At 44.4% G+C, this 15,654-nt stretch overlaps 1 protein-coding gene across 11 annotated transcripts in view; it reads right to left on the bottom strand.

Moving 5' to 3' along the window:
- adgrb1a (adhesion G protein-coupled receptor B1a) overlaps positions 1 to 15,654 on the bottom strand; it is a 433,081-nt gene that overhangs the window by 122,202 nt on the left and 295,225 nt on the right. For all 11 annotated transcript variants that reach the window (XM_070551267.1, XM_070551269.1, XM_070551266.1 and 8 more), the window contains exon 19: positions 179 to 282. In XM_070551267.1, coding sequence (XP_070407368.1) covers positions 179 to 282 — 104 coding nt within the window. The remainder of the gene's footprint in view (positions 1 to 178; positions 283 to 15,654) is intronic.

The following is a 15,654-nucleotide window of genomic DNA, read 5'->3' as shown; positions in this document are numbered from 1 at the left end:
TAGATTATGAACTTTACATAAGCCGAATTTGGCTTTTTTGCACCCTCCTGCACTGTATTGTTTTAATATATTTGTTATTCTCATGTTTTTTATGTATATTTTATTGTGCAAACAGATAAATTACAAAATTACAAATCTTCAGATGAAACCCCATCCATGGAGTTTCAGGTGATCTTACCTCCACACAGACACGTAGATGATGATGAGGAGCAGCAGAGTGAGTGAAGACACTCCACAGCCTACAATCAGGGTCACAGATGGAAGTTGCATTTTATCCATGTTCTAGAAGAACAAGAGGACAAAAGAGGCATAAACAGGACACCTGAGGATGAGTCAGCTATTGGTGGTGGAGCAAATCTAAAGCAGAAAATGAAAATATGTGCTAATTGAAAATGTAATCCCTCTGTATTGTTGCAAGAATGATAAACAATTACTAAAACGGTTGAGTTTTGTCACAACACAATGTTTGAAGTGAAAAAAAGTGCCAGTAATCCTTTTATAAAAAAAAGTGCGTGTGTGTGTGTGTGTGTGTGTGGGGGGGGGGGGATCACAAAATGATTGTATCATTAATGTCATTTAGGTTCACAATTCAGTAGGCACAGATTAGATGAACAGCCTGTTTAAGCAACGGAAGGAGACTTTTGCAGATGCACTAATCATTTTTACAAAGTCATCAATGATTTCATCTGTGCTCTGCTACTTCTGAACTGTTTTTTATAGCCTGACTACTCTAGTGCTCTTGTGCCATAGATGAGCCTCAGTTTAGAGAAGCTTCACTCAGCAGAAGCAACTGTAACAGGGAGAGCTAGGATTTACTTCTCAGCATTTTCCCTTTTATGACCAGAAATCTATCATACATGCAGATTAATCTCTATCGGCACATACACAGATGGAATTAAGCCAATGGATGTTTTCCTACATACTACTATATACATATACATATATACAGTAATATTAATAATACTATTGGTAACATGGATTGAAAAGCTATGAACAAAAGGCAGCATCAGACAGAGGTGAAGGTTTATGCATTAACAAAACATTTAATAAATGACATTGAGGGCTGCTGTAAAATTACAAAGCCAAATACAGACACAATTACTGAGGAAGTAAATTGTATTTATATAGCACGCATCACAGACATGGAATCACAAAGTCCTTCATATAGATCAAAACAAAGTAAAACAAAGTAATCTTAAAGCAGAAACTGATTAAAATCACAAATTGTTTTATAAAATATCATAAAACAAATTAAAGATGATTACAAATTTGAGTTAAAAATGAGACACTAAAGATTTATGTAAAAGAACCGAAGTGACTCAGAAAGGTGTGATTTCTGGGTTGTGTGAGCGTTATTTTTTACCGTGTCCTGTCTGGCTGTGAAGCAAACAGAATTGATGTCTGAATGCTGGTGACAAGCCTTACAGATTTACTCTCAGGTGGAGCATCAAAGCGTCTGCTTTTAATGTCACGCCTGATACTTAAAACTTTATTGTTATTGTTTTTGGATGCTTTATAATTCTGACCAGACACGGAATCAGAGATGAAGGAGAAAGGAAAAGACAAAAGGAAGAGGTGTTGTGTGTGTGTGTGTGTGTGTGTGTGTGTGTGTGTGTGTGTGTGTGTGTGTGTGTGTGTGTGTGTGTGTGTGTGTGTGTGTGTGTGTGTAAGCTATCACTGCATCAACCTGACGAGAAAATATATAATCAACATTGTTTAACTGAACAATCACAGGATAATAAATCACAGTGCATTTAGTGGCAATGACAGCCTTAAGACATGTGTTGAACGTGCCCAAGCCCATACTTATGAGAGCACCATGTGAGCACCTGTGTGTGTACACGCGCTTGTTTATGTAAGGTTTCTCTACAGGAGCGTCCAATAGAGTGTGAGGGGCCACAGATCTGCCCCCTAAAGATGCATAGGAGACAGAGGGAGCTCCAAGTTCCAGAGATCCAGGAGCTTCCCCAGAACGCAGGGACCCCAGGGAGACTGTACCCAGAAAAGCCCCCGTACCCCTCGTGAGGCGCAGAGGATCGCCCCGGGGGGCCACAACCAGCAGCCGGCAGAGTCCCGGGAGATATCAGCGGCAAGCCCACAGACCCGCCTGCAGCCTCCCACCCCCTAGCCATCCATGCCCAGAACCCAGCAACCTAGGACCCAGGAGGCAACCAGCCCTGCTGGGGACTCAACAGAGCCCAGGGACTCCAGGATCAATCAGACAGATGCCAAAAATCTTAAGCCCTCCAACACGGGAGAAGCGAACACACAGGCAAACAGACCAACCGCACTCAGCACCAAATGTGGCAGGGGGAGGGTAGGCAATGATGTGTAGTAGCACAAGAAGTCCCAGGAGAGGGGAGGAGTCTAAGACCCCACCTGACATATACAGTCATACACAGACACAGTCACACACCCCCTCCCTCATGCTCACACATGCACATACACCCAAAGACTTACAAAAATGAATGCTAGACACCCACTCACGCTTCCCATACACACCCTATTCACTCTGGTCCCAGGACTGTTGTACAAAGGGTACAACCATCACCGGTTCCCAGAGTTCACCCCTTTCTGCTGCAGTGATGATGAGCAGGCTCCCCCACCCAACGCCAAGCAAAGCAACCCACCACTCCAGGCCCTAAACAGACAGCCAGCTCCCACTCCTAGCCTCCAGCCCCGGGAAGCCAAGCAACTGCGGAATAGTTCTTGGAGTTCCAACCTGCAAGCAAAGCTGTTCTCGGCAGAGTGAGTGAGGAGTGAGTGAGTGAGTGAGTGAGTGAGTGAGTGAGTGAGTGAGTGAGTGAGTCAGCTTCCGTTGCTAGCAGCTAATAGTGTGTTTGCTCTCTCCTTAGTACTTTGGAAAATCTGACTTCCAAGTAGATAAAATCAACAGCTTGAAAATGAACAGCAAAAGGAATGAAGTTACACAGTAAATTTAGCAGCAGAGATGTTGGCTTCAGTGTAATTTGCAGTTTATAAAACTACAAGGACCCACCATCACACAGTTTGTCCAGAGGAGAAAGGAAAGAGGTGTACATGGATCTGAGTTTAGTTTGTGAAACACTTCAATATTGAAATATAAACAGTTGAATGGTATCGAAGTTTGCTTTAGTTTCATTTGTAGTTTATAATACATGGCTTCCTCATCAGAGTTATTCTAGAGGGCATAAAAGAGGAATAGGAGTACATGGAACTGGGTTTTATTTGTATCATTCAGAAACAGTTGTTAAAGGTTTCTTATTGAAGAATTTTGTACGACACTACGATGATAAAATACAGTTTGTATGTTATTTATCATTATATGTATCAAATATGGTTATACAGTGAGAAAAAAACTTAATTAAAAAAGAGAATTAACTAATTATTAAACATTCAAAAGTATGGAAATTGGAACCATTAAGTACGGGTATCAATTCATAGGTACCAGGAACTGGTACCAAATCGATTCAAATATGAAAGGTACCCATCCCTAATCAGGACCAAGCTGAAATCTTTTAAACAGTTTTATTGATGCTTTGTCACCTAGCTGGACACTCGGAAACAAGCATCTGTTCCTGGTCTTAGCTTCAGAGGAAGGTCATATCAAGGTCACATCCAGAAAAACACACACATACACATTTCCTGTTTGGGTTCACCAAAGCAAAACTTTAACATAAAAGCTGCTGGGTTTTAGTGCAAATATGTTTGCCGGTCTGAGATCAACACTGGTTCATTCCAGTCTTTTGTTTCTGCTTAGCTCCCTGAAAGTCCCACCATCACATTTCTGTTCGTGATGAGCTACAATGTAGCCACAGCTGCCCTGTTATATGACATAGGTGAGGCTTCCATAGACAGGCATCACTTGTCCCTCTGACCACCACCAGCAGGCAAAGCAGGTGAAGTGTCTTGGACAAGGACATAGTGACTGCAGCAGACAGGGCTCGAACCTGCAATTTTGGGGTAGACACTAAACATCGCTTCCACTGAAGAAAAGAATGCTGCTTGAATTTTAGGCCATGTTTCCAACATAATTGTTTGTTTTTGAGAAGAAGCTTGATGTGTATAAGTTAAATCTACCCAGTGAGGATCCTTGTAATCCTGAAACAAAAATGGTTGTGGGTGTAACTATGTAGAGAATTAAATTAATTACACAAGAAATTACATCAACTGACCTGTTCAGCTCTAATGCTGCATTGTATCCAGGCGAATGAAGCACGGCAGAAATGGGGTCTTCTAGGGTAATAAGCTTTACTGTTGTTCACAGGTGGAGGTGGTAGGAGGGGACCTGGACATGAGGGAGCATTAAAACCACCCAGTACCACCAAACCCCATCTAGCAGGAGATAATTGGCTCAGTTTATAGCCTGCCTTGCATCTCAGTTTGATGTGTGTGGAGGCCAAGTTAATTAAATCCTTCTGATTAATCTGCACTGCAGTGGCTTCCATCTGAAGGCAAAGGGGGTAAAAGAAAGATTATGAGTGCAATAGAATGGAAAGGCATCTGCTGAGACACACAAACTCATACTTCCTGCCTTGCTGGTAGACCCACAGCTTGGAAACAAGAGCATTAGCATCCTCATGTCAGTGACCGAAAGTAAAGGAGGATTTATTTCAAGTGCTTCTTCAAACAGACCTGCTGGATTCTATTTCTGAGTATTTTTAGCTCTCCTTACAAACTATGTGAGTAAAGTAGAAACAAAAGGTGTTTATGTTAGCAGGTTGGTAGATTCTGTAAATGATGGATACCAAGGAGTTATCACTGTTTGTTTTTTGCATTAGACTTCCTGTTGGTCTATGGTGAAACGTCTTGCCCAACGACAAAACAACGGTGACAAATTGAACAGGGCACAAAACTGCAACCCTGCGGGTATGGGGTGGACTTAACTCCTCTGCCAATGCCGCCCCTTTAGCGGCCAGGAGAGAGCAGGGATGTGTCTCTGCTAGTAGAAGCTAACTATTAGCTCGTTCGAGTTTGTGTTATTGGAGATTAAACATGATTGCATTTTTACCCACAAAAGCAGATCAAACAAAGGCAGTGAAAGAGTCCCCCAGATAACTTTTAACCCCTGAAACCAGAGCATTCCATTTTTTTCCCACATGAAGTGACTCCATTGCTCATAGAAACATTCCACATTCCAATACAGTTCAATTCTTTAAGCTAATAAGTAACAAGTTTCTTTTATAACAAAGCTTCCAACTCTCACGCAATGAGAGTGAGACACATGCATTTGACAGTCAAAGTCAGTTCTATTGTCAATTCTGCCAAATGTACAGGACATACAGAGAAATTAAATTACGTTACTCTCAAACTCTCGCTGGATAGAAAATAAACATTTAGTATAAAAAGAGTAACCAAGTTCAGAGAGACTGTGGGGGAAAAGAGAGGAGAGGGGGAAGAGCCGGGAGGGAGTTTAGCTTCCTAACTGCCTGATGGATAAAGCTGTCGTTCAGTCTGTTGGTCCTGGCCTTGAGACTCCGCAGTCTCCTCCCTGACGGCAGCAGCTCGAAGAGGCTTTGCATCGGGTGAGTGGGATCAGCCGCAATGCGAAGGGCCTTTTTTGTGAGGTGGGTGCTGTAAATGTCTGGTAGGGAGGGGAGAGAGACCCCAATGATCTTCTCTGCTGCTCTCACTATACGTTGGAGGGTTTTAAGGCAGGATACGTTGCAGGCTCCGAACCACACAGTGATGCCGCACGACAGGATGCTCTTGATGGTGCCTCTGTAGAAAGTGTACATAATGGGGGCTGGTGCTCTTGCTCTTCTTAGTTTGCGGAGGAAGAAGAGACGCTGCTGTGATTTCCTAGCCAATGCCAGTCTTCACACGCTTTCACGCTACACCTTCATTTTCCCACGCTTAAAAAATATTGTTGCGCTAAACACTCCCATATGGTAGGTGGCGCACTGTGCTCAACTCTTTAGTAGGTAAAGAAGAAGTGGACTACCGGCAATGCAGGAAGTGGAGGTGTCCGAGTAAAGACGTCTGAAAAGACAGGTTTGTATATTTAACTATTAAATATGTCTCTTTATTGTACTCTCGAATTTCTTACCCCCAAATTCTATTACCTCCGCTCCGCTCCGCTCCGACACGAACGCCGGAGCAAAATCGGTCCCGTTGTAGTCAATCAGAGCAATTCCACTACTGCAGCCGTGCTCCGGCAGTGCGGCGCCGTGCGCCGCCCTCTGTTCCAGCGTCCGGCAAAAATAGAATCAATCCTATTTTCGCCGGACGCCAGAGCACCTCCGCAGTAAATGGACAGAAATCACAACGGCCCAACAGGAAAAGGAGCAAGCACAACTTCCGTTTTTCACAATAAATCGATAAACAAAAAGTGTTTTTTGTTTCATATGCACAGGTTTAACAACTTTTAACAACTATCAGTGGTGGCTGAAGTTTAAATGCACAAAAGTAAGCCATAAATACAGTTTCTACTATCAAAGTAGTCACACTTTGTTGATCCAAACACTGCTGATCTCTCAACACAAATGATGGGCAGATTAAACAGTTCATGCCGATGCTTCTCCCACACAACGGGTGCTTGGATCTAACTTCCGCGTTTATTGCTCGGACTGTATCGCAAGATCTCGAAAATCCCGCGCATGCTTGTTTGCCCACCTCAGGTCTCCGTACCGGAGCGGAGCTGTTGTAGAGCGGGTACCAGCAAAAATTGAGTTCGGAAGCGAGCGGCTGCGGAAGGCGGGGGCGGACCGGAGCGGAGGTAGTGGAATTTGGGGGTTAGCGATCTTACTATATATTTGTGAGAATATTTAGGATTGTATGTGAAAAACTGCGTAGGTAGTTGTGCCTAATCATAGCATTGTTACTGCTCTGCCTCACAGCCAGGCTGGTCAAGAGAGCTTCTCCTTACTCGTTTGTTGTTAGCGTATTTTTCTTTTATGTTTATGGACAATTGTACTTTAAGACATGTTTTGAAGTCATGTTGAAAAGGTTGTGAAAGAAAATAATATAAAATTAAAGCTGCAAGCAGCGTCGTTCGGCCCTCGCAGCTCCGCACCGCTCCTGCCTGGCCGGCAGCCCGGGGCACCAGGGCACGTCCGCAGAACACAAACGTCGACCACCCCAACACCAGAAACTGCTAACGGCCACCTTGTCCGCAACTCACCCTGACTCAGCATCCCCTTTGAGCCCACCATTATATTTTATGTCTCACCACTAGGGAATCCTCTATCTTTACCACACTGGTGGTGTGATGACAGTGACCAACTTTAATGCTATTCTGACCATGTTTTTTAAAGTTATCGAAGGATAACGTTATCTAGGTGGCGCTGTGACCAACTACAGAAAAGTCCCATTGAGGTCAGCTTTGGTGACATTATATAACATTCACCAACCGTTTGTGCCTCATTGGCTAAAGGGCATGATTGTTCATTGCCATATTCAGTTTCGGGCAAATCGGAGGCCGTTTGTGGAAGTTACAGTCAAATGTAAGGTCATGGCGTCACGCCAGCATTCACCATGGCATCAAAGCCCCTCCCTTTCTGGAAAGCTATCAGATCTGAATGGTCTTTAAAACATCATGAAGACACTGTATGACCTGAGTGTCATTTTCACTAAATTAGAGGGGACAAATATGGGCATTTCACCATAAAACAATAGACTTCCTGTTGTCAGGGGGCGGGGCTTAGGTGATGTCAGCTGTCCACATTGTCGTTGTCTTGAGATGTGGTCAGTGATCACACAGACAAAGTTTGAATTAGATCTGATCATGCACATGGGAGTTATTAAGTCAAGTAATGTCATGGCGAAAGGTCAAAGTTTGAGGCTTAGCCACGCCCACACCTTTATACTTATTTAAAATCCGACGGTTGAATTTTTTCCCCTTTGACTTAAAAGTACATAGCATAAGTTTGAAGGTGATCGGTGTAAAGGGCAACGGCCCATCAATGTCCAAACAACGTGTGCGAAAACCACTAAATCGAGTACTTGGACCAAAATGGCCGACCTCCTGTGCGAAATTGCGCTTGGCTCCAAGAGACTTTTTTGTAGGTCCAGAGACCCTACATGAGTGTACCAATTTTCGTAATCCTCAGTCAAACCTTGTCTTGGGGCTGACAGTTTTAATGGTCCTAGGGGGCGCTATTTCAGAATATAGGCCACGCCCACAAATCTCAGATGCCCATTTCTATTGGGGGTCAGACTAGGATCACTCACCAGACATTTTGTGGCGATGTCACGATAATTGAAGAAATCAGAGGCAAACGTATTGCCATGGCGTGATGGAGAATTTCGCCATGCTCCCAAAGCCCCACCTTTTTTCAAAACCTGCCAGTACTGTAGACCAAGTGACCTCAACTTGTCAGCTGCTATTTACCAGAGATTCCAGGTGATTGGGTAAAAGGAGTCCAATAGGGAGCTGTGAAAAAAAGAGTGGCGTGGCGAAAGGTCAAAGTTTGAGGCTTAGCCACGCCCACACCTTTATACTTATTTAAAATCCGACGGTTGAATTTTTTCCTCTATGTCTTAAGAGTATATAGCAGAAGCTCGAAGGCGATTGGTGAAAAGGGCGACGGAGCATCACTCTCCAAACAACGTGTGTGAAAACCACTAAATCGCGCACTTGGACCAAAATGGCCGACTTCCTGTGCGACTTTGCACTTGGCTCCAAGAGACTTTTTTGTAGGTCCTGAGACACCACATTAGTGTACCAAATTTTGTAATCCTCAGTCAAAGCATGGCTTGGGGCTGACAGTTTTAATGGTCCTAGGGGGCGCTAATACAGAAAATAGGCCACGCCCACAAACTTAAGCTGACCTTTTCTATTGGGGGTCAGACTAGGATCACTCACAACAATGGTCGAGGTGATATCACGATAAATGAAGAAATGAGAGGCAAACGTATTTCCATGGCGTGATGGCGAATTTCGCCATGCTCCCAAAGCCCCGCCTTTTTTCAAAACCTTCCAGTACTGGAGACCAAGTGACCTCAACTTGCCTGCTGCTATTTACCAGAGATTCCTGGTGATTGGGTAAAAGGAGTCCAATAGGGAGCTGTGAAAAAAAGAGTGGCGTGGCGAAAGGTCAAAGTTTGAGGCTTAGCCACGCCCACACCTTTATACTTATTTAAAATCCGACGGTTGAATTTTTTCCTCTATGTCTTAAGACTATATAGCAGAAGTTTGAAAGTGATTGGTGAAAAGGGCGACGGAGTATCACTCTCCAAACAACGTGTGTGAAAACCACTAAATCGCGCACTTGGACCAAAATGGCCGACTTCCTGTGCGACTTTGCACTTGGCTCCAAGAGACTTTTTTGTAGGTCCTGAGACACCACATTAGTGTACCAAATTTCGTAATCCTCAGTCAAAGCATGGCTTGGGGCTGACAGTTTTAATGGTCCTAGGGGGCGCTATTTCAGAAAATAGGCCACGCCCACCAGATGTTCACATCAGATCTTTTGGGGGGCTGGACTAGGATCACTCACAAGAAGTTTCGTGACGATATCTTTGGAAATGACGAAATGGGAGGCAAACGTAAGGCCACGGCGGTACGCCTGAATTCGCCGCGCCGCCACAGCCCCGCCCTCTGCCGAAAACTCCCATAAAGTGACGCCAAGCAACCCCCACTTGTCTTGAGTTACCAGCTACAAATTTGTGGTGATTAAGTGAAATGGGGCAATTTGGGACCTTTCACAGTAAAACTTGATCTTTTTGGTCCTGAGGGGGCGGGGCTTGTGTGATGTCATCATCCGACCATTCAATTTACTTTGTGAGTGGATGACGAATGACCACAGAAAGTTTGGTAACTCTATTCCATTCATTTATGAAGTTATAGCAATTTAATTTTTTTTGGCGAGTAGTCAAACTTCGAGGCCTGGCCCCGCCCATTCAGCATTTACGAAAAGTCAATTTTATTGTCTCATTTTGTTCGCCCATCTCTTCTGAGCAATTTTATACCATTTTTAAGAGGATTGTGCAAAAAATGATCGAGCAATCCAATCAGAAACGGACCCTAAAAACGGCAAAAACGGCAAAAAATCGCCATTTCAACCCAAAATGGCCGACTTCCTGTTTGATATTGACCATGCTTGCAAGAGACTTTTCTGTGCGGACTGTTGAGTACTATAAGTGTACCAAATTTCCAAACTGTACGGTAAACTAAACTTTATGGAGAGGGTTTTTTTTTTCATTTTGTAGGGGGCGCTGTTCAGCCATTTTCTTTGCGATTTTTTTGGGACCTTTAAAATATTAAATTTTTCACCAGGCTTGACAAGTGTGCAAAATATTGTGAGTTTTGGGGTATGTTAAGGTCCCCAAAAAGCCATTCAAAGCGGCACCGGAATAATAAATTAAAGCTGCAAGCAGCGTCGTTTGGCCCTCGCAGCTCCGCGCCGCTCCGGCCTGGCCGGCAGCCCTGGGCACCAGGGCACGTCCGCAGAACACAAACGTCGACCACCCCAACACCAGAAACGGCTAACGGCCACCTTGTCCGCACCTCACCCTGACTCAGCATCCCCTTTGAGCTCACCATTACATTTTATGTCTCACCACTAGGGAATCCTCTATCTTTACCACACTGGTGGTGTGATGACAGTGACCAACTTTAATGCTATTCTGACCATGTTTTTTAAAGTTATCGAAGGATAACGTTATCTAGGTGGCGCTGTGACCAACTACAGAAAAGTCCCATTGAGGTCAGCTTTGGTGACATTATATAACATTCACCAACCGTTTGTGCCTCATTGGCTAAAGGGCATGATTGTTCATTGCCATATTCAGTTTCGGGCAAATCGGAGGCCGTTTGTGGAAGTTACAGTCAAATGTAAGGTCATGGCGTCACGCCAGCATTCACCATGGCATCAAAGCCCCTCCCTTTCTGGAAAGCTATCAGATCTGAATGGTCATTAAAACATCATGAAGACAATGTATGACCTGAGTGTCATTTTCACTAAATTAGAGGGGACAAATATGGCCATTTCACCATAAAACAATAGACTTCCTGTTGTCAGGGGGCGGGGCTTAGGTGATGTCAGCTGTCCACATTGTCGTTGTCTTGAGATGTGGTCAGTGATCACACAGACAAAGTTTGAATTAGATCTGATCATGCACATGGGAGTTATTAAGTCAAGTAATGTCATGGCGAAAGGTCAAAGTTTGAGGCTTAGCCACGCCCACACCTTTATACTTATTTAAAATCCGACGGTTGAATTTTTTCCCCTTTGACTTAAAAGTACATAGCATAAGTTTGAAGGTGATCTGTGTAAAGGGCGACGGGCCATCAATGTCCAAACAACGTCTGCGAAAACCACTAAATCGAGTACTTGGACCAAAATGGCCGACCTCCTGTGCGAAATTTCGCTTGGCTCCAAGAGACTTTTTTGTAGGTCCAGAGACCCTACATGAGTGTACCAATTTTCGTAATCCTCAGTCAAACCTTGTCTTGGGGCTGACAGTTTTAAAGGTCCTAGGGGGCGATATTTCAGAATATAGGCCACGCCCACAAATCTAAGCTGCCCAGTTCTATTGGGGGTCAGACTAGGATCACTCACCAGACATTTTGTGGCGATGTCACGATAATTGAAGAAATGAGAGGCAAACGTATTGCCATGGCGTGATGGCGAATTTCGCCATGCTCCCAAAGCCCCGCCTTTTTTCAAAACCTGCCAGTACTGTAGACCAAGTGACCTCAACTTGTCAGCTTTTATTTGCCAGAGATTGCTGGTGATTGCGTAAAAGGAGTCCAATAGGGAGCTGTGAAAAAAAGAGTGGCGTGGCGACAGGTCAAAGTTTGAGGCTTAGCCACGCCCACACCTTTATACTTATTTAAAATCCGACGGTTGAATTTTTTACTTTATGTCTTAAGAGTATATAGCAGATGTTTGAAGGCGATTGGTGAAAAGGGCGATGGAGCATCACTCTCCAAACAACGTGTGCGAAAACCAGTAAATCACGTACTTGGACCAAAATGGCTGACTTCCTGTGCAACTTTGCACTTGGCTCCAAGAGACTTTTTTGTAGGTCCTGAGACACCACATTAGTGTACCAAATTTCGAAATCCTCAGTCAAAGCATGGCTTGGGGCTGACAGTTTTAATGGTCCTAGGGGGCGCTATTTCATAAAATAGGCCACGCCCACCGGATGTTCACATCAAATTTTTTGGGGGGCTGGACTAGGATCACTCACAAGAGGTTTTGTGGCGATATCTTTAGAAATGACGAAATGGGAGGCAAACGTAAGGCCACGTCGGTACGCCTGACTTCGCCGCGCCGCCACAGCCCCGCCTTCTGGAGAAAACTCCCATAAAGTGACGCCAAGCAATCCCAACTTGTCTACAGTTACCTGCTACAAATATGGGGTGATTAGTTGAAAGGGCGAATTTTGGACAATTTCCCAGTAAAACTTGACCTTTTAAGGCCTGAGGGGGCGGGGCTTATGTGACATCATCAATCAACCATTCATTTGTCTTCGGGGGGCCATGACGATTGTCCATAGAAAATTACTTTAAATGTAATTCTTTTATTTATGAAATTAAAGATATTTGAATTTTTTTGGCGAGTGCTCGAACTTTGAGGCCTGGTCCCGCCCCTTCAGTATTTACGAAAAGTCAGTTTTATTTTCTCATTTTAATCGTCCATCGCTTCTGTTCGATCGCACACTATTTTTGAGACAATCGTGCGAAAAATGACCAAACTGTTCAACCAAATATAGAGCCTAGAAATGGCCAAAACGGGGTAAAAATGGCCACTTTAGTCCAAAATGGCCGACTTCCTGTTTGATATTGACCATGGGTGCAAGAGGCTTTTCTGTGCGTATTGTTGAGTTCTACAGGTGTACCAAATTTCATCACTCTACTATGAAAAAAGGTCAATGCGGAGGGGTATTTTTAATTTTCCAGGGGGCGCTGTTGAAACATTTTTATACCAACTTTCATGTTGACAGTGAAATACGTAAATTTCACGCACTTTCTATATTGGGCCAGAATTTGGTGACTTTTTGGATATGCTAAGACCCCCTAAAGGCCACCCAAAGACGCGGAAGAAAAAAAAGAAAAAAAAAGAAAAATTAAAGCTGCAAGCAGCGTCGTTCGGCCCTCGCAGCGAAGCTGCTCGCCCTCCTTCCGCACCCCCTCCGCTCCATCCCAGACGCTCTCCAAACCCAGCTACGCGCTTCTCCATCCTGGCCGGCAGCCGGGGGCACCAGGGCACGTCTGGCAGAACAGAAAGTCAACCACCCCGACACCAGAAACCGTGAACGGCCTCCTCGTCCACACCTCACCCTGACTCAGCATCCCCTCTTAGCCCACCATTACACGTCTCACCACTAGGAGATACTCTATCTTTACCACACTGGTGATGTGATGTTCAGTCTCGGTACAAATCGGAGGCTGTTTGTGGAAGTTACAGTCAAACGTAAGGTCACAGCGTCACGCCAGAAATCGCCATGGCATCAAAGCCCCTCCCTTTCTGAAAAGCTATCAGATCTGAATGGTCATTACAACATCATGAAGACAGTGCATGACCTTAGTGTCATGTTGACTAAATTAGAGGGGACAAATATGAGCATTTCACCATAAAACAGTAGACTTCCTGTAGTCAGGGGGCGGGGCTTAGGTGATGTCAGCTGTCCACATTGTCACTGTCTTCAGATGTGGTCAGTGATCACACAGACAAAGTTTGAAATTGATCTGATCATGCACATGGGAGTTATTAAGTCAAGTAACGTAAAGGCGACTGGTCAAAGTTTGAGGCTTAGCCACGCCCACACCTTTATACTTATTTAAAATCCGACGGTTGAATTTTTTCCTCTATGTCTTAAGAGTATATAGCAGGAGTTTGAAGGTGATCGGTGGAAAGGACGACGAGACATCATTCTCCTAATAACGTGTGCAAAAACCACTAAATCGAGTACTTGGACCAAAATGGCCGACCTCCTGTGCGACATTGTACTTGGCTCAAAGAGACTTTTTTGTAGGTCCTGAGACACTACATTAGTGTGCCAAATTTCGTGATCCTCAGTCAAAGCATGGCTTGGGGCTGATAGTTTTAATGGTCCTAGGGGGCGCTATTTCAGAAAATAGGCCACGCCCACAAACTTCAGCTGTCCATGTCTATTAGGGGTCAGAGTAAGATCACTCATCAGAAATTGTGTGGTGATGTCACAATGATTGAAGAAATGAGAGACAAACGTATTTCCATGGCGTGATGGTGAATTTCGCCATGATCCCAAAGCCCCGCCTTTATTCGAAACCTGCCAGTACTATAGAACAAGTGACCTCAACTTGTCTGCTGCTATTCACCAGTGATTGCTGGTGATTGGTTAAAAGGAGTCCAATAGGGAGCTGTGAAAAAAAGAGTGGCGTGGCGACAGGTCAAAGTTTGAGGCTTAGCCACGCCCACACCTTTATACTTATTTAAAATCCGTAGGTTGAATTTTTTCCCCTTTGTCTTAAGAGTCTATAGCAGAAGTTTGAAGGTGATTGGTGAAAAGGGCGATGGTGCAACATTCTCCAAACAACATGTGCGAAAACCACTAAATCGAGTACTTGGACCAAAATGGCCGACTTCCTGTGCGACTTGGTTCTTGGCTCCAAGAGACTTTTTTGTAGGTCCTGAGACACCACATTAGTGTACCAAATTTCGTAATCCTCAGTCAAAGCATGGCTTGGGGCTGACAGTTTTAATGGTCCTAGGGGGCGCTATTTCAGAAAATAGGCCACGCCCACAAACTTCAGCTGTCCAATTCTATTAGGGGTCAGAGTAAGATCACTCATCAGAAATTGTGTGGTGATGTCACAATGATTGAAGAAATGAGAGACAAACGTATTTCCATGGCGTGATGGTGAATTTCGCCATGATCCCAAAGCCCCGCCTTTATTCGAAACCTGCCAGTACTATAGACCAAGTGACCTCAACTTGTCTGCTGCTATTTACCAGTGATTGCTGGTGATTGGTTAAAAGGAGTCCAATAGGGAGCTGTGAAAAAAAGAGTGGCGTGGCGACAGGTCAAAGTTTGAGGCTTAGCCACGCCCACACCTTTATACTTATTTAAAATCCGTAGGTTGAATTTTTTCCCCTTTGTCTTAAGAGTCCATAGCAGAAGTTTGAAGGTGATTGGTGAAAAGGGCGATGGTGCAACACTCTCCAAACAACGTGTGCGAAAACCACTAAATCGAGTACTTGGACCAAAATGGCCGACTTCCTGTGCGACTTGGTTCTTGGCTCCAAGAGACTTTTTTGTAGGTCCTGAGACCCCACATTAGTGTACCAAATTTCGTAATCCTCAGTCAAAGCATGGCTTGGGGCTGACAGTTTTAATGGTCCTAGGGGGCGCTATTTCAGAAAATAGGCCACGCCCACCGGATTTTCACATCCCATTTTTTGGGGGGCAGGACTAGGATCACTCCCAAGAAGTTTCGTGGCGATATCTTTAGAAATGACGAAATGGGAGGCAAACGTAAGGCCTAAGTGGTACGCCTGACTTCGCCGTGCCGCCACAGCCCCGCCTTCTGCAGAAAACTCCCAGAAAGTGACGCCAAGCAACCCCAACTTGTCTTCAGTTACCTGGTACAAATTTGGGATGATTATTTGAAAGGGCGAATTTTAGAAAATTTCCCAGTAAAACTTGACCTTTTAAGTCCTGAGGGGGCGGGGCTTATGTGACATCATCAATCGACCATTCATTTGTCTTCGGGGGGCGATGACGATTGTCCACAGAAAGTTA

This window comes from Nothobranchius furzeri, chromosome 5 (genome assembly GCF_043380555.1).
Source record: "Nothobranchius furzeri strain GRZ-AD chromosome 5, NfurGRZ-RIMD1, whole genome shotgun sequence".
NCBI lineage: Eukaryota > Metazoa > Chordata > Actinopteri > Cyprinodontiformes > Nothobranchiidae > Nothobranchius > Nothobranchius furzeri.
Note: the sequence above shows the minus strand (reverse complement) of the source record. Positions and strands in the feature narration are given on the sequence as shown.